We start from the raw sequence: 19,343 nt of genomic DNA on the forward strand, positions 1-19,343 counted from the left end.
ACAAGCAGACGAATTCATTGCTATATTCCAGTACGATGTGTACCCCCGAATGTTGAAAGTCATTAATGATACTTCCTATGGTGACATCCAAAAGCATCTGCCAAAACTCTGGAACACCTCAGACTAAAAGTCTCATTGCAGATCCAGTTACTTAACACTGATTCGATAATGCAGCTAATTGAACATGTGATTGTTTCCAACAAATTAAAAAGATGATCTAACATAAAGTGTTGATTTTAATTAAAGCAAAAAAATAGTATTGTAAAAAAATACTAAAAGGCTCCCACAGTATCCCAATAAAGACAAGGCAATGAAGCTACCTGCATGCTTAAATTCAAGCGCATGCAAACATGTCTGCTGGATTAATACCTAAACTAGTCTAATTACAGCAAACAGCAAAACAGTTTATAAAAGCAAACTGATGCTAGCCTGAAACATTTCAAGAGAGCAAACACAACAAGAAATGGTAAGGAAAGAGCCCGTGTGGGCAAAGAAAACTTAGCCATAAGAATCTAAAGAAGTGAGTTAATAGAAGTACCCTGTGTAAATCCAGTTCCAATAGTGTCACTTGGGCTGTAACCATTGACAGGCGCCCTGCTACTCAGGTCTATCATCTGGTGCAGGCGGAGCTTTCGGCAGTAGATAGAGGCAGCCTCAGGTTCCAGGGCAATGATCAACTGCTCGGGATTTTCAGGAGATGCCATTCCTGCCTGCGAGAGAGAATCGATCAGAGAAGTGGGATGGGAAATGACCACAACCTAGCAGACCCTTTTCAGCAGGTGAATAAGCCTTTCCCCAGCTCGTGGGTTCAGTTAGGTCAGCCCCCTGAGTTCAACACACAAAGGAGCTGCTGCCGTTGACTAAAGGTCTTGGTCTGGGAATCGTCCTGCCCACAATGTATAGCACAACTTCACAGGCTGGAACAGGGAGTATGCATGCACTTACCATGCTAAGTGTCTAAAGAGCAGCTGTGTACATGAGAGGTGGAGAAAGGAAAGCAATTCTGAAACTTGTGATAAATGGCCTAAAACCCGAACTCCTAATTAACCTTTGAATCTGCCTGCTAAGATGGGCCCCAGCCTCCTTTGAGAAATGAAGGGATACCTTTGGCCTCTCCTCCCCACAACAATATTTTAAGTATGCCTTTCATAAAGAAAGCCCAGATACCCCCAGTCCTTTTCAGAATGGACTCCCCTCCCCGTGTAGCTTACTAGGAATATAGGACACACTTTGCAAGTAATGCATCTTCTGACTTAAACCTAACATTTTCTATTACAAAATCCATTGCTTTAAGCACATTCACTTTTATAACATATTCAAAATGCTCAGAATGTTCAAGAACTCAAAATACAACAGGGCAGGTTCCCTAAAATGCGATGAGAACAAACCTAAAAATAATCCCACATTAGAAAATCAACATTTGCCATTCTTTCCATTTTCCTTCTGGATTTTCAGCCTCGAGATATATAGATTTTTAAGAAGCCACAAGTTCTCAAGTAACCACATTACTCTCAGAGCTGAACTTAGAGAAAAATATCTAAGAGCAGTTGACAAAACTGTGTTTTCATTTGTTTTCTCCTGTACTTCTCTCTATTGTAAGATTTTCTGTTAAAATAGATAACAATAACTCTTTCTGTCCAACTTTTGGTTTAACTGCTATTGATAAGTACCCTCAGTACTAAAGCATGCTAGCAAACAAATATGTGTATGAACATCTTTCTGCTTCCACAGTCAGTCTTCCAGCAAACCTTCACTTCAATTCATACACACACACTGTGGTGGCTCCAGAGCATCCCCAAAAGAAGGCAGACTCACATGGAAAGACTGCAGACTTGGACTGGAATTTGATTTCCTTCATACACCTACACCGTGGGAATTGCTAACTAGTTTACACCCGCAGTTAGAAACTCAAATTAAAGCTTGTTCAAAAAGTAATACTAGGGTATTTGTTTGGAGACATAAAATTGTCTTTCACATTTACTGACTCATTTTACCCTCTCTATCTTAATAAATAAGATAAATAGATTTTTATAGAAAATATCTTCCTCACTGATAACAAGAAAGGAAAAACACCAACAAATTATGATTGGGATTATGGTCACTTTACATCTTTTATTGCTGTTGGGCAAAACCTTCTGCTTCAGTTACATCTAATGAACTTAACAGCATGATCTGAAATGAGGGCAACTGTCTGGGAAGAATATTGTGCATGTACTACAGAACATCAAACCTTGGCAACACATATTGAAAAAATACTATATTGAAAAGAATGTCTGCAACCAAGCTTTCAAAACCTGGAAAGTGCAGATTTACAGCAGTCAGAGTAACTCTAAAAGATATAAAAAGACTACCAATCAAGCACAAGTCCAAGCCAGACTCTCCTGCCACCACGCCACTTGCATGCACACATGTTGGCAGACACAGGCTTAGATAAAGCTCTGGAGCTGTACTGGGGATGAAGATGAAGTTCTGGCATTGTGCCTTAGTATAAACGCAATCTTTCCTCCAACTGGTCTGGATGTAGTAGGCACAAGCGGGGCTGGTTTCATCCCAGCTCCCTTCAACATCGCTTAACTAGCTGGGCTTTTCTACACACACAATTTGCTGCAACTGGAAAGAGCAACATTCAAGATATGAATCAATACTTGGTCCCTGACAGAGATTTATCTAAACTGCTAAAGAATTCCAAAAACGTATGGTCTCTGCACACAAACTCTCTTAGCCCTTTACTGTCTTTGCCTTTGGGAAGTTTTGCTAAAAGCCTAACCTGAACCTTTCTTCCTTCATTTTTAAGGCAGGCACTTCTTGCCCTATTAAGAGGCATGGAGAACAAACAGCTCCCTACTACCCTGCTGCAGTTTTCACACAAATCCATTCTCATGTCTTCTGAAAACTCTGAATCTGAGCAGCAAGTAGGGTTTTTTAATACCCAGCAATGTGGTTTAACTTGGTGTTCTCAGCCTGCTCCATGTACTGGGCATACGTTAGTAGCACAAAGTTTTGTGTCTAACCTACATACTAAAAGAGAAAATTATATTTTAGGGAAAAAATAGTTTGTTGCTAAGGATACTAAAATCCAAAGGCTACATCATAAAGCATTTGCAGAGCTGACAAGAGCTGAGTTGTGCACAGGGAATGCACTGGTATTTCCTAACTCAAAGTGGGGAAGATCGTATTAATTGCAAAGTCATCTGTTCTAGGGGGGATTTTGGTACAAATTTCCAAGGCTGGTTCAGCTAAAAGAAAACAGTAGGCCATTAACAATAACATTTGCTTCCTCCCCTCCTCCATAGTCTGTACCATGAACTTTTCACATTGCAGCCTGTATGTCAGGAGAGGAAGGCAGTGACCTGTAGCAGATGGACTCAGATCCATGTTCTCAGACCCTCCAAGTACAGCAGATGCTATTCTTGCTGCTTTTTCTCTCTAGATATTATTTTAACATACACATAATATCTCCTGAGGAAAACATTCAAGAGAAATGACAGGTTTTCACAGTTCAAAGCACAGCTGATCCTAACAGAATTTCATGAAGAAAATGTTGGGATTTTTGGTTAAAAAGCTTTCCTTACAGAGTTGAAGGGGCCAGTTACAATAAAGAATGTGTTATTTCACATCATAAAAGAACCATACAAAATCTTGTACAGTGAAAGGTACTAGGCATCCAACATATATATATTTGTATATGTACATATACATATATATGTATTGATCAATATTGACTACTTCATACCTTGTGAATGTAGTATTTATACATTGCACGTTACTGTACATATATATATTGATACACAGCACAGAGGGAATAGGGGAAGGGGAGATGAGAAAGAAACATGAACATACTGCTAGGGAGGAATGAAGCAATGAGGTTGCTTTAATACAAGCTCTGAGAAGATGAAGACTTAGGAGGCAGAACCTCTGTCCCATCATTACAGCCAAGGAGAAAGGGACAGATGAGAGAAAAATATTGAGTGTGCAAAGAAAGAGGAGTGAAAACAGCAGGCGGACAACATGAAGAAATGGTGATGCATTCATTTAAAATATTAACTGTAGACATTTGGGAATTTGCTGTATTTTGTATTTGTTCCTTTCTACCTGCCTCACTTCACACCCTCACCCACTGCTGTAACTAAGGACTGAGATTCACAAGTTAACAGGTTTGAACGGGACAGATCTAAACAGTGTCTTGCTATTCAACTTTATATAGATGATTCTGGCAGTGGCACAGATGCATCATGTTGCTTTTGCCTAGAGCAGACTTTATAACAGAGCCATGTCTTGACTCCAGTCTGCTAAGGAGATTTTCTTTCCACCATTATACGTAATACAAACCCAGTCATCACTTATGAAACATGAAGCAAGCAGGCAGCAGTTTTCCCAAAAATGCAGACGTGGAAAACCCATCATGGAATTACAAAAATCCTTTAAGCACCAGAAGGTTCTTAAAAATGAATTCATTTCCAGGACACTGATGCATTTATATACCTGGAAGAATCAAAGAATGCCATGAAAAGAACTACTTTAAAAGACTGCCCCAAACTCCCTTTGCTCACAAGCCTGAGGACTAGGATTTCATGCTTTGACAAGAGAACGCCCAGGTTTTCCCTCACTCCAGTAAACAGCTCTGTGAGCTGGTGCTAGTGCCTTGCTATTCATTCACCAAGATGCATCATCAACAGCAAACCTCCAAGTGCTTCAAAGCCTCACACACTGCAGCACAAATAACTTTACCATCCAGATGCAGGTGAGTTCTCAACCTGGCGCATTAGCTCTGGTTTTGTAGCCAGAGATGTGTCACCAGACGAGAGCCACAGCTGACCGCAAACACATTCCTGATTCCCTGAACAGCATTAGCTGCCAAACATTAGACTAATTCATCATTAGCAAATATTCAGGTCTGGACTGAAGCTTGCTACAGGAGTCTGAGCCCTTCCAGAGAACTAAATGATATTCACTCCTTCCATTCACTGTGAAGTGAATGGCATTCACTTCCATTCCTAACAGAATCATTGCTACCCCAGATTAAAAGATGCTACTTTTAAAACCCATCCTCACATGCCATGACACACAATGAAAAAAAGCAATGCACATTGCTTTTATTTTTTATAATATTGTAATGCATATAGCCTTAAATACAGTATTATACTAGAATCTTCCATGTAGTTTGAGCCTTTTAAAAAGGCAATGAAAGCCATGAGGTAGGCCTAGATGAAAAGCTCCCATCTCCGAAAGCTGCCTTAATGAGAAGCATCAGTGTTTAGCTGAAGTACTGCTGTATTTCGTATCACAGCCAAGCAAAATACTTGTGTGCTATCAGGCATTATTTATCACCCCATGGTAACCTCAAAAGCAATAGCATGTTAGGAAATGCACCATCATTGACCAGGTACACATTTCCTATTACTATTCTTTCAGACTACTGAAAGCCATGGCTAATTTCCTTTTTTGCTTTTGCAGAGAGATACCTCAGACATGTTTTTAAAGGCAAAAAGAAAAGCCCAACCACTGACTTGTGCCACAAAGAAAGTCCTTTACATGGAGTGCACCCATTTCTGTGAGTTATAAAACTGATTAAAAGAACTGATACTAAGGTCTAAAATACTGCAAAAATCACACATACAGAAAATAGTACTCCATCTGTTGAATTTAAGATGTTGATTTATTATTAGAATAGTATGTTAACTGAAGCCCAGTCCCATGTATTTTGTATTCACCTTTACTTCCTCGTGCTTCACCTGCCAGGAAATGCTCTCCACTCAAAAACCTTTAGTGTCAAACTTGTTCTATGAATACTAAAACTTTTGAACTCTCACAGCTGACTGATGGCTTGGAGGCTCCCAGCTCACACAGCAGCTTTTCCCATCATTAGGGAACACATAATCATGTTTTCCTATACACAGCAGCCTATTTTCAATCACTTCTGAATCTCCTCCCCTTCCATCAACATTGCATGATAACACAGGCAGGCACACACACTTTAACAAGACCACTGCAGAGGTTTAGCTTCTTTTTGGAGCCAGGTCACTAAAAAGGGACAAACCTGCAGGATGAAACTACATTAGGGGCACAACAGCAATGGTCAAACACTGCCCTGTCTTCTGCAGACCTTCCAAGAACTATTCTCCATCCAAAAGGAAACTATTTGCGTTAAGTTTGTATGGACAATAATGAAGACCTTTATGTCCCTGAGGTTGTGTGGAAGAAGAAGCTATGCTATAGCATAGCTGTCAAAACCAACTGAAGCTGTGGGCTGCTCCACATGCTGGCAGTGCTGCCCTGCCAGGTGAGGAGGGAAAGCAGCAGCTCATGGGATTAACCTGGCCCCATGCCATGAAGTTTGGGTTGGAAGGGACCTTAAAGCTCATCTAGTTCCAAGCCCTGCCATGGGCAGGGACACCTTCAACTAGAGCAGGTTGCTCCAAGCCCCGTTCTTGAACATTGCCAGGTATGGGGCAGCCACAGCTTCTCTGGGCAACCTGTGCCAGTGTCTCACCACCCTCATAGGGAAGAACTTCTTCCTAATATCTAACAATGCCTCATGCACCTCAGTGTTATGTTAACATAGCCAGAAAAGCCTCACCCTGTTAAGGTGCAGATGTATTTAATATTATAAAATCAGCATCTTCCTTATGGCAAAAATATGGTGAAAATAGACATTAATCTTAACATAGCCCCTAAGAAAGGTTCAATAAGTATAAGAGAAATGTGTAACAGTCAGCACATACTGGAAATAACGGAGTTACAAAAAAGCACTCTAAAGGTTTGGGATTAGTCAGATCTGTGCAGGTATTCTGGTCTTGACTCCTGTTTCACCAGAATCTAGTCAGGGCCACAGCAAACTGCAGCTAAGTCTATGTCAGTGCTAATGCCCACATTAACTTGCAGAGTGGTCTTCACTGCTGCAAGAGGAGCACTGAGGCCACTCTGACCCCTTGATTGCCCTTTGGTCCAGGGAGTAGTTCAGACCAGTTCTTTGAACTAGAGAAAAAGAATCTGATTCAGACCCTTTTATTTTTTTAGTAATACTTGCTACATCACTTTCAGGGTCAAATGGAGCAAGTAATTATTGCAACATATACTCATAAATATTAAGAAGTGCACTTTCTCTGGATAAAAACTGTGCTTATAGTCAGGAGAAGTAGATTTTACTTTCTGTTGCACTACTAACCAGTGAGATGATCTTGGCAGACTCTAATTCTTACTAGCTCAGGCTATCTACTTGAAGAATAGGTATACTAGTGCTTTTGTCCTTTATGCATTGAAAACCACTAAAGGAAAACATTTTGTAAACTAAGTGTAGAGTCATATACTATATTACTGTCATGGCAGTTAAATTGGATCTTTCAGAAAGAGAAACAAACTAAGAATGAGGTCCGACTGGATGAATGCTAAGTTACTGCTTTGACGAATTTTGTAGTTGTCTAAGACCTGATTCAGTACTGTGTCAGTGCCATAGGCACTGCATTCACAATTAATAAGGCATTACCAGATACAAAAATGTTGCATAAATAGACTAAACAGATAAACACATGCAAGAACCACCACCCTCATTAGATAGTTGGAAAAACATGGCACAGAGACGAAAAGCCTTGGCTAATGTTTCACAGGAACTCACAATGAGATAGGAATTCACAACCCCAGAACTTCGCTTCCTTGTCCCAGCCAAATGCCACTCTTCACCAAAAAGCAAGCTTCAATTTGTGCATGTGCAGAAGCTGCAGGGGTAGCTCCATCACAGCCTTGGCTCCCCATTCTGCTTTTACAGTCTACCACCTCCACCAACTTTAATCACTTCTGAAGCAATGCTGCAGACTAGATGAGAGTAAGAATGCATTCTTCTGCATGGTAGGAAGAACCTTTTAAACCTGTGTTATCACTAAAGCCACTTTTGTAGGCACCAGAGATAAGATTTAGAAGTTGGAGTCCATGAAAGAGAATGTGGTTCATTAGGAAATGAAGTCCTGTGGGACAACATCATTCAGTCAAAGTAACAGAAGCTGTGAATTAATAGCAACATTTTTCTATAGTCCAAGATATTTATTATACTTAGTAACAATAAGAAAGCTATGATTGCAAGTTGAGCACTGTGCAGCCCGTATGAAGAAAGTATTGTGTGGCTAAATCAAGGCAGCACAAAGCAGCAGTTGGAAATTAAGTGCCTTGTGAAATTTACACTCCTTAAACTAATCAGTTCATTGTGTTAACGGATTCATGATAACACCATCCACTTAGTGCCTTGGTAAGTGAGCTCCTCTAATCCTCCTCCTTTTCCGCTAGCTAGCACTTTCTCCACTTCTATGGCATCAAACTGGGATGTCACAAATAAACGACTGAGATCTAATTATGGAGGCAGAGCATGCCAGGAAAGAAGATGAGCAACAAGGGAAAAGACTCTCTGCATTATCACAAAGAGGCGCACAAAGGGGAGCTGGGTTGGCAGGGAGTGGGACTAGTAGATTGCACAAAGCTGCATGAAAAGCACAGTTTTGCTGTATCTTCAGCCCTGAGACTTAAGAAACCTTCACAACAAATGTTTGCAAATCACTATGCCATCACATACCCGGTGATGTTAAGGTCCTTTCCAACCCTAACCATTCTATGATTCTATGTGTGCCATTAGCCTTCAGCACGATGATGAGTACTGCAGTATAGTAAGTATCATGAATAAACACCACAGAGTGAGGTCAGACAGCCCATTTAGCTCAGGCCACTTCTCTCTTCAAAGACAGATTCTTAAAGTTGCCCAACAGCCACAAAACAAACAGGATTTTTAAAGGCACCCAGATTCCTCTTAGTGACCACAGGGAACAAGCTGGGTTTGCCAAAGGCAAGAGGAAGAGCTGATGGGCGCTTTTTCCTCCTTTCAAAACTTCGTCCTCAGGATTTAAGGGCCTAGATGAAAACTGAGAATTAACATTTTTCTTTTAATTTCTCCTTTTTTTTTTTTTTTTTAAATCCAGAAATGCAATGTTTGGGCGGTGGTTGACCCTGCAAAGATCTGACATCTACAGTGTCATAACAGCACTTTTTGCTTTACAGAACCAAGAGCTTTTTGCTTTCTCTTCAGTAACATTTGCTACACATACAAGCATATACATAACAGATACACATAAATATATATATTTTCACACTATTGTTGCCTGTTGAGCTAAAATTAGGTTTGTGGCACAGCTGTCTTTCATCCTATTCTGATCAGGTATCACTGGTATTTTGCATTTCACAAGTGAGAGTATAGTGGATAAGTATCACAGCTGTAGAATTCCTTTAGTGTCAGCTTCCCATCTGTACAGGTAAGTGACAGGACAAAGACACTCATCTCTCCATGAGAAAACTGCTTGAGAGAGCATATATTTCAGGCTATGGGAAGATAATTCATTTTGCAACAAGGGAAATAAAAATTATGCAAGAGGAAAGGTGGAAAAGCCATCGTTTAATGGAAGGGGCACAAAACTGGAAGCTAAGAGACCCCTGTAATAGTTTTCATTTATTCACTTTGCATGAGCATAAGCGATTAAGTAACCTGAAAGACATAAAGGGATGGACCCCAATGTAAAAATTGGCCTTTAAATTGTCCTTAGGATTTGGGGATTATCCTGAGACCTCTCTGAGACTCCAGATATCTCCCCTCCTGCCAAGATAAAGTACATACTGTTACTATATATTTAAACAGTTTTTCCTTGCTTTCAAAATACCAGAGCGTGGGCTTTGCAGTGCTTTCTGAATTCCCAGGGCTTGCCCATACCAGAAGCTCATACAAAGCAACTAACCCACAGAAAATTCACAGCCTTCCTACAGCCTGTTGGCTGAATTTACTGCTGCTCACACTTCAGAGGTAGAACTCACAAACTATGAACTCTTGTGAAGGAAGTTTTTAGGTGAAATCCTCTAACCTGCAGGAAATCAGGGTAGATGATAAAAAGGTACCTCATACTTGTACCCATATAGCTGGTTTGGCGAACATCACCAGACAAGATATGCATTAATTTCAGTTAATAGCAACACTACTCCCCTTTAAAAGTTTGTGCATGAACGTATATGTTGAAGGGGCAAGAGGCTTAGATTAGCATTTTATTTATAATTAGATTTAGGTTTATGATGGAAGAAATCTTGGATACCAACTTCAAAAAGCTGGGATGAAAATATGTAATCACTGTGTAAGCTATTATTATTATTGTTAATTCCAAAGAAACCACTAGAATCACTTAGAGCACTCTACTACAGCACTTACTTCCTGGTTACTTCTCAGTGTAAGTATTCATGACTGCTAATTTCCATGAGTAATGGCTACAGGTTGAGCTCTGTAAAGGTAATCAACCAAGACTTCTGCTCCCCTCAGTTCAAGACAGACATGAAGAAAGTGGAGAGGTTTGACAAGGGCTGCTAGAGAACATTCTCTGTAATGAGAGACTAAGGGAGCTGCGTTTGTTTAGTCTGGTGAAGAGGCAGCCAAGGAGCATTCTAACAGTGCCTGCAGCTATCTGAAGAGCAGATATACAAGGAGAGCAGAACAGAGCTTTTCCCAGTCTTGCCAGGAGATATAAGAAGGGGCAACAGCTACATATTGCAGCTTGTAGAGCTCCAATTGGGTATTACAAAAACCCCTTTTTACTAGGAAAGTGATCAGCTGCCCAAGAGGCATCGTTGTCCTTAGAGATTGTTAAAACTTGGCTAAAGAAAGCCACTGCTGACCTGGTGGTGCAATAACCCTGCTTCAAATGGAAGGTCAGACTAAATGATCTGCTACAATTCAGAATGCTTCTACAATTCTGAAATGGTGCAGGTATTATACATTGAGAACAACTGTAGGAAGCTTTCCCAAATGCCAAAGACCTACATACTTTCTCATTCCTTGTCTTTGTGAATTCCATGTCAAATCCTTGCCTGCATCATTATGTCTGACAGTATGACACCAGTACCAGACTCACTGTAAAAAGCCTGCAGTTATCCAGGGCCCCACTAGTTTCAATACAGAGCTCAGCCATTTTTGCAATTAGAACTTTATGTGTCTTGGGCTCAAAAGGAAACATTTGTCACAGTACACCTTATTTTTATTCTGAAAGTTATACTTTTAAAATCTGAAAATATGAAGAGCATGACAGTCCTAAACAGTCTTTTAGCCTTAAACATCAGCCATCACCATCGGTCACTTTAAAAAGCGATTTAATATAGAAAAAGCAATTTGTTTAATGCATCAAGGATGAACAAGTTGGGTTTAAAACATTAATACAATCTGCACCAAAAATATCTCCCTCAGTCCAGTGTCTTGTCAGAGATGGAAATTCAGTTCCTAATTAATTCATTTTCCTGTATTTGGTTGCAGAGAAAACTTGGTCTAGCGCTTAAATGCATGAGAATGCAAATAGCAGACCTGGACTTGAAGCTCAATTCTTCTGCTTTCAGCCTGCTAAAAGCTTCCCATTTTGCAACTCACTTAGACCAAACTTTGTGAAACAATCCACTCAAGCAAATGCATCAATTTATGAGTATCCAACTCAATATCAAGGTTTACAATGGAGCTACTGCTGTAATTTGTTGGAATGGGGGTGCTTAGACTCTGAATAATCAAGCTGGCTATCTCCATCATACACATACCTTATCATGCTACTTAGCAGGCTGGTTTGGACCAAAGCAAAAACTCATTTGATATTTCACTTCTGTTTACTAATCTATCAATAATGCTGCTCCTATGAGAAGAAATAAAAGTACAGCCTGTAACATTGCTCCCTCCCAATGGCTATAGTTCAGAAACTATGGCATTATCCCATTCTGAAAAGCAAGAAGATAAATGTGGCACCTGGAACTGTAATGAAGTGTGACTTTTACTCCCAGCACACTCTGAATAATGAGTTTTGTGCACCGGCTACAGCCTGAACTGCTGCATTTGTGTGGTCACTGATTAGATAAACCAATCTGTTAGAGATGGCTAGGCTGTCATATTGAGATAAATGCCTTTGCTAAGCATGGTCAGACTGCCTCAGTTTCTTTTTTCCTGGGGTTGCTGTTACCCAGCTAAGAGTTCAGATTGCTTTACCTGTGCATTTCTATACTTTATATTTTATACACTGTTTTTATAACATATTCTTTGTATTTTCAACCTGAACTTGGAATTCTTTTGGACTATCAGCACTATTTGATTCTATTATTAAACCCCACACTCATCAGGTCTTGTGGATTTTGTATTATAAATTTCCCTTTTTAAATTTACAAAACAATAAAATTTATCACAAGTAGGATATAATACAAACTCTGAAACGCCTAAAATGCATAATGGAAGCCAGAGAAGGAAAAGCAGCAGAAAATTTCAAGAGCTCCTGAGGTCTACGAAGTATTACTCAGGGAAATACTTAGATGTGGCTTGGAGCAACCTGCTCTAGTGGAAGGTGTCCCTGCCCGTGGCAGGGGGTTGGAACTGGATGAGCTTTAAGGTCCCTTCCAACCCAAACCATTCTAGGATTCTGTGAAACATGAAGTTCTCCTGTGTAGTAGAAGCAATAAGAAGATCAGGAAGAGGAAATATTGCCAAATCCCTAGATGTGACACTAGCAGAATTGCAGAATACTGAATTAATAGACATTTAGACAGTATTGACTGTCTAAATGTTACAAGGATTAAGATTAGACTTCTAGTCCAAATGCTAAGGTAAATGTGGCTTCTTGCAGAAAAGAACAATGGTGACCAAAAAGGCTTCTCTCTGTTAACCCTTTGAAATTGCCACCCTCCTCTGACAGTTAGAGCAAGTCCTTTCACTGGTTTGTCTTAGTTCAAAGGCCTGAGGAAATGTGTAATTCAAAATTGTGCTGTGATGGCTCTGACAAGGGAGCTCCACCCTACCCCAAAACTAGCACACATGTGCTACAACTCAAAGAAAAAGGTCCTTGGGACAATCTTGAGCTGCTTTATACCTGTCAGAAATCACCCAGAAATGTAAACCAGCTGTTTATTCTGAAGTTATGCTTTCATTGAAAAAATACACCTTTAATTTTTAAGGACTGTTGGTTATTTTCTTACCTCTCAAAGGAAAAGACTGTTCATGCTGAACTGACCACAGAGATGATTCTGGGGTTTTAAGGGGCCCTGTAGACCTGAGGGCTAATGTGGAAGGAAAGAATCAATGTTCTGTCTCGGCAAAGGTGAGAGATTGAAATCAAAGAAAGAGAAGGGTAGGAAAATGTGTGTACTGCACCTGTGGGAGGGTCTGGGAACAGGGTCAGCAGGAACTGCCACATACCACTGCCTGTTCTACCCCCTCAGTTTTTGATTCCCCTCTTTGTGCACATCAGCACACAACAAGCTCATGAGCTCAGATGTGCACCAGCCACAGCCACAGCAGTGGTGGCGGCTCTCTGAGTGTTCACATATGTTTTGAAGAGACTGAGGAGAGATGGGGAAGGGCTGCCACATCTCCCAGCAGCACAAGACAGCATCCAAAACTCCAAACGTACTGCTGTCTGAATGCTCCCTGGTGCAGTCACAGAACCTATATCCCTGTAGTAAGCCTCCTGCTTTCTTCTCTTCTGCCCTGTATGGGAACCTGCATCACCAGGAGGTGCATCCATGGAACACTTTTAGTGGAAACTGTTTCAGCTGCCTTTTGCCAACTATTAGGAAGAGTGGTGTGAAAATTCAGTTGCTATTTTGCACTGTATGGCAGTCTGCCCTCAATCTCTCCCAGTGTAAAAAGATTCTGCTGTCCTTATTCAGACAGAAAATGAGGACTTACATACCCCCAGTATGTACCGTCTGTTCTCCACTGCCTCTAGAACATGCCCAGTGGAACTGAATTTCTGGAAGTGGCTGCTTTCCAGACAGAGAGATGTGGAAGTTCTACTTTCTCTTTATGGCATGTCGAGGGGATTATTCCTGTTGCTATCTAAAAATCTCCTCTTCCAATTATACTTCACTTTTCTAGGAAAAAGCTCTGTAGTTTAACACTCAGGTTAAAACAGTGAGATGGATGAATCCAAGAGATGTCTGAGCAGAGTGGCTTGGAAATTAGTATTGCAGCATGTGGTGATGAGCAGGCCTTGAGGAAAGAAAGTGGAACATAAGGAAGGAAACATCTCAATGATGACTCTTGGATCTCTTACAAGGTAAAGTACAACCACAAGACTCTGAAATCACCAACTTTTTTCTTTGCACAAGAAATAAATCTCCAAGTTGCTTGTTCTGTTTTGTTGTGTCTCTGCCCTTTCATTCCTCCAAAATTTTCACAGGTATTGGGACCACAAATAAATCCAGATCAGCATTACTAAAGCTGACTCACATATTGCTGAATGATAATATGCTAAGGGATAGTTTACATTCACTGACAGGTTGATGGTAAATGGGACCACAGTGGCAATGAGACCATATTTCCAACCAGGGTAATGCTGTTGCAGCTCAGTCCCAAGTGACTGTTGCCACAGATCACATTTGTGCAGTAAAGGAAAGCTTAGCTCTAAGAGGCATTACCAAGAAGTTTTTGCTGCATTACATTATATGCCCTAAGGTGCACGAGGACATTAGTTGCAAGTTTTATGAGTAGCTTGCATTAGAAAAATGAAGCAATTAAATTCTCATAAGCTTTTAAATTTTTCATGTTATGGTATTCTGGAAACGCTTTTTGTACCGTGGGAATGCACCAGTTACCACAACAGCAAAGCCTGACTCTCTTCCTATTTAAGTATCCTGCTTGCATCTCAGGCTCCCACCTTTCCTTTGTTTCACAATATCCTCATTGTAGGTCCCTATGGCTCAGGCTGATTTATTAAAGCAATAGAAATGGTACTGACTGAGAGCAGTTTTGTAAACAAAACTGTACACTTGCTATTTTCTGTTATTTACACCTGATTTTGTACCTTGGGCTTTCTGATTTTTCACTACAGTTCCACTTACAGCATGTAATCTCTTCTCTTTGTAGTTAAATCTAAGATTTTAGATTTTTTTCCTATCTTACTTGCTTAGCAAGATAAAAAGAAAACCTCTAAATAATCCAACTTGTGCCACACAAGTGGACAAACAGAAATGTACAGAACATGATTAGCAGATGGCTTTGTCAACTGCCTCTGCTTTCATGTGAGCCTGCCTGGGTAATCAAAATGTGTAAACTGAGATCAATTAGTACAACATTTCCCACTGTGCTGAGTTCCCACTTTGTAATCTTCACTCCTCCATTAGTTATCCTTCTCTAATTAAACACAGCTACAAGATGCAGAATCCTCCCTAACATACCACTTAATTTTAATCCTTATGATTAAAAAGATCGTAATATCACCAAAGTGGAAGTATGGACTCAAGAGAACCCCAGAAGCTATAAATAATCAGGATGGTTAATGCATTTCTGCTATAAACTAAATAAAAAGGCAATGATGTGCAGGCATTAGCAGCACTGGGAATCTGGTGATCTCTTTGAAACAGCACTTGTTAGTGGAGGCAGATAAGGCAGAAGTCTGCTACATTGTGCTTAGACAAATAAATTTCAGTTGTGTGTGGTTTATGTACCAAAGAATATACCTACAACGGAATAAGCGTAGCTCAGCTTTACAGATGTCAATTGGGTTAAGTCTTTCTAGTCATCTTGTTAAAAATCAAACACACTTCACATCACTTTTTTATTAGCAAGGAATTTTACGTGCTGTCACATTACTCTTTCACCAAATTTGTTTTCTTTTCTCTGCAGGTTTCTACAGAGCAGGCTAGTACTGATCAATGTAATGTAACCTTGGAACACAATGTGTTAAATAATTCTCATCATCAATTCTATCATGAAACTGATGTGAAAAAATTAATACATATTAGGCATAAGAGCTGGTTAAAGAAAGACTCTGGAATTCCAGAGCTCACATGCTTAATCCTATAACCTAGGCTGCCTCTGTTTAATTATACAAGCTCACCATGCAAATGATTTTATTTGCTATGTGTAATTGAAATATAAATGTACTTCAGAGCTCTAGAACTCCATTTCAAAATCAACAGTTCATATTAAAAAGAAAAGAACCCTCAACATCTCAAAGCAGACCAGATGACTGATGTTTGTAAGCCTACAGACTATTTAAGGCAAGCTAAATAGCAATGCACTATTTTTTCCCTTCCCTTTGCTCTGCCCTGAATGCATTCGGTATGCCCTGTTTTATTTTCTTATTTTATAGCTTTTGCATTCACATACTCCTGCCACATTCCAGACTCTTCCTTAAAAGCTTATTCCTACTGGCATGCTCAAGGAATTCCAGCCTGCACATTCTGCTCTGCACTTACAGTACCCAAAGAATGTGTACTGAAAGATGAGCTAGAAGAATGCTTTTACTAAAAGAAACACTTTGCCAAGAGTATTGGACCCTGTGTTCCTCTAACAAACAACGTACAGTGCCTGAATTTCATTTGGATAAGGGATTAAGAGTGCTGCTCATAGTAATATATGAAGACAGCAAAGTGCTTTTTGTCATCAGTAATACAAGACTAACAGAACATTTAGTTTTCTTGGGTCGGTAGGACGTCAGATGATAGAGGTGGGATCCTGGGTTTGTGTCCATGTTCACACACCATTGTGATGAGGCTGTAAGTGCCAGGCCATGTTCAGGAGCAGGAAGTGGCTTGCCTCAACACCTAAGTCATCTTTCCATGTTGGGGTCTAAAGCCCAGGCATTTCGTTGCCTCTGCAAGGACAAGAATAAGGGCAGGTCCCACCCACAGGAGCGGGGTGGAGTTCTCCCCCATGCTGTCCAACCAGACCGCACTGCAAAGGTCTCCACAATAAGAAAACAGATCAGCAATTTGAATTAATTACTCACGATGCGAGTTCTTCATGAGAATGGGATTCCTTCTACTACTGGTAAATACAGCACACTTCTGACAGAACTACACCAAAGCAAAGAATTGTAAACGGAACAACTAGGACACAGAAACAAGAAAAGTTAACGCTATTTATGATGCCTTATATTTCACTGGTGGAGACAATTGCAAACCCGACTAATGCATCCTAAGAATCATTATTCAGGATGTAACAAACATAGATTCAATGCACATTAATCTCAGCAGACATGCTTCGAGAAAGGAAACTTAAGACAAAGGAGGTCCTACAGAGATGACGCTCTGCTCCAGCCACAGAGCTCCGAGTGTGACCAGACGTCAACAAGTGCCACACAGTTTTAGAACTATCTCTGGACACACAAGAAGTGAGCGTGAGGGACCGGAAGAAGCATCTGTGAATGTTACTCAGGAATAAAGCAATTCTGATTCGGCAAAGTGAAGATGCAAAGTCATGCAGCTCTCTACAGCCTACCAGACTTAGACCCTCAGGAGGCCCTAGAAAGCAAGACAAATGAGAACAAACAAATGCCTGCTTTGAAGCGGTAACAACTCAAGTACAAAAAGAGTTACGGAGACAAAAAGCACAATAGATGAATGCAGATGGGGCAGGCAGAGTAACAGCGAGAAGCAATGAGGAGCAGTTTTCACATATTAGCAAGTTAATCACAATCAAGTTTTTGCAGCATTTTAGAGAGGGTTTCAGGGGAGGAAAATGACTTAACATTACAGATGTTCATGTTCAGGACATGCAGCTTATGTGTGAGATGACACAGATGAAGGAGTCAAATGTAGGTTGATTCCCTGTCAAATGTGAGGCTACAAAACCCTTTTAACAGCAGTGCTCTGAAGAGATACAAAACAGGCCAGATTACAAAGCCAAGGAAATGATGTTGCAGTAACCAAGATGCAAAATCAGCGACAGCTTTGATGAAAGCTCAGCAGTATGTATGGAGAGGAAAAGCTGTCATGCTGACAGAACCAGCAGGATTTTGACAGGCTGGATGGAAAGAGAGAGGAGGAGCTGTGAGCTGAAGGGAACAACTAGATTACTCAGATGAGACAGCAGCACAGCAGCTGGAAGGGGACATCGCAGGAGCACTTGGACAGATTAAGAGTTCCAGGCTAGCAACGTTTTGTTTAAGGCAAGACAGAATGAGGAGATGTCAGAGGTGCACCGAGATTGTAGCTGATGGATGTTGAGTGCAGAAGCAGATCTACAACACTTCTTACTTGACTTCATTAATTCCATGCAATATTTAGCTTTGCCTAGACAACTATTTAACCGTTCCAGAAAGTCTGGGCTTTACATTGTGAACCAATGACTGAAACCATCAGTATTTTTGTTCTTCTAGCGCTACATCACTTGCTACAGATTACTCATTTCCACAACTCATTAACACTTCCCACTAGTTAACTCAGCTTAGACTACTGCTTGTATGTCAGTGTATTTCCAGTAGCAAAGTTTCTGCCACTGCCTTTTCACACTTCACTTGATGCTCCAACTACTCGTCGGACAAGCTCTCATCTTCAAGATGTTTGCATGTTCCAACAGAGAGCAACAAGAGCTGCAACTTCTGATCCATCTGTCCATACTGGTTTGAGGAACGTGTTGCATCCAGCCATAGGAATCTGAAAGACTGAATGGCAATGCAGAATTCTCCATGTTCTGCACTTCTTTCTTCACCCCCATTACTTTGAAAAGATCAACCATGTGTCAAATAAACATCAATTACTTCCCTAAACTCCTGTTTTCCTGCAATTGATCACACACCCCGAGTTAAAAGCCTTGTCAGTCTTTGCTGTTTTATCAAGCTTGCCGATAGAAGTACAACAATCACAGACACAACCACAGACACAGACACTAATTAACGACATTCCATTGTGCCACAAATGAGAAATGCCAAGAGATCTACTTTACCCTGCCCTGCTCCTTACACAGCTCCCAGTTCACGAGCACACATGCACACAGACAGCAGGCAGACAACAATATACAGAGATAATGAATGGGTCTCTAGCGTTTCAGATTTACCTACAACCGTGTCCTTCCATCAGAACTTTAAGAGTGTTTTGCTTCTGGCACTAGCATTAGCAATCCCACAATAAAGACTGTTAAGAAAAATGTTGCTCAACATTAGAGATAGTTAGAAACAGAGTTAGAAAAAGCTGGGTGCTTCCCAGGAGCACTCTGCAAATTACTCATGAAGTACTAGAGGTATTTTACATAATGTGCATCACATTGCTGCTGCCAATGGGTTATGCAAGTCTCTGACCAAAATAGATAGAAATCAAAACAGAAAATGAATATCCTGATGAAAAGAAGAATGTGTACATCTTGTGTGTTAAAGACACAAACTGAATTTGGAATAAAGGACATGCATATGGAAAGTGCACATATTTGGGGAGGTTTCAGGGGAAAGAGTTAAAATGCAGATAGATCTCTTACTGGTGAAAATAACATTTGAATTTAGTTTTATATCCAGACTGTCCGGTTCACAATCCTTTCATTCCTACTGTGGGAAAATGGGAACTGGGAAAAAAGTCCCACTGAGGAGGCTCTTTGC

The 19,343-nt window shown here is 40.5% G+C and overlaps 1 protein-coding gene across 1 annotated transcript in view; it reads right to left on the reverse strand.

Moving 5' to 3' along the window:
- Positions 1-19,343, reverse strand: part of HSPA12A (heat shock protein family A (Hsp70) member 12A) — a 62,712-nt gene that overhangs the window by 12,738 nt on the left and 30,631 nt on the right. The window contains exon 7 of the mRNA XM_030487940.1: positions 539-710. Coding sequence (XP_030343800.1) covers positions 539-710 — 172 coding nt within the window. The remainder of the gene's footprint in view (positions 1-538; positions 711-19,343) is intronic.

The sequence above is a fragment of the Strigops habroptila genome, chromosome 5, assembly GCF_004027225.2.
Source record: "Strigops habroptila isolate Jane chromosome 5, bStrHab1.2.pri, whole genome shotgun sequence".
Lineage (NCBI taxonomy): Eukaryota > Metazoa > Chordata > Aves > Psittaciformes > Psittacidae > Strigops > Strigops habroptila.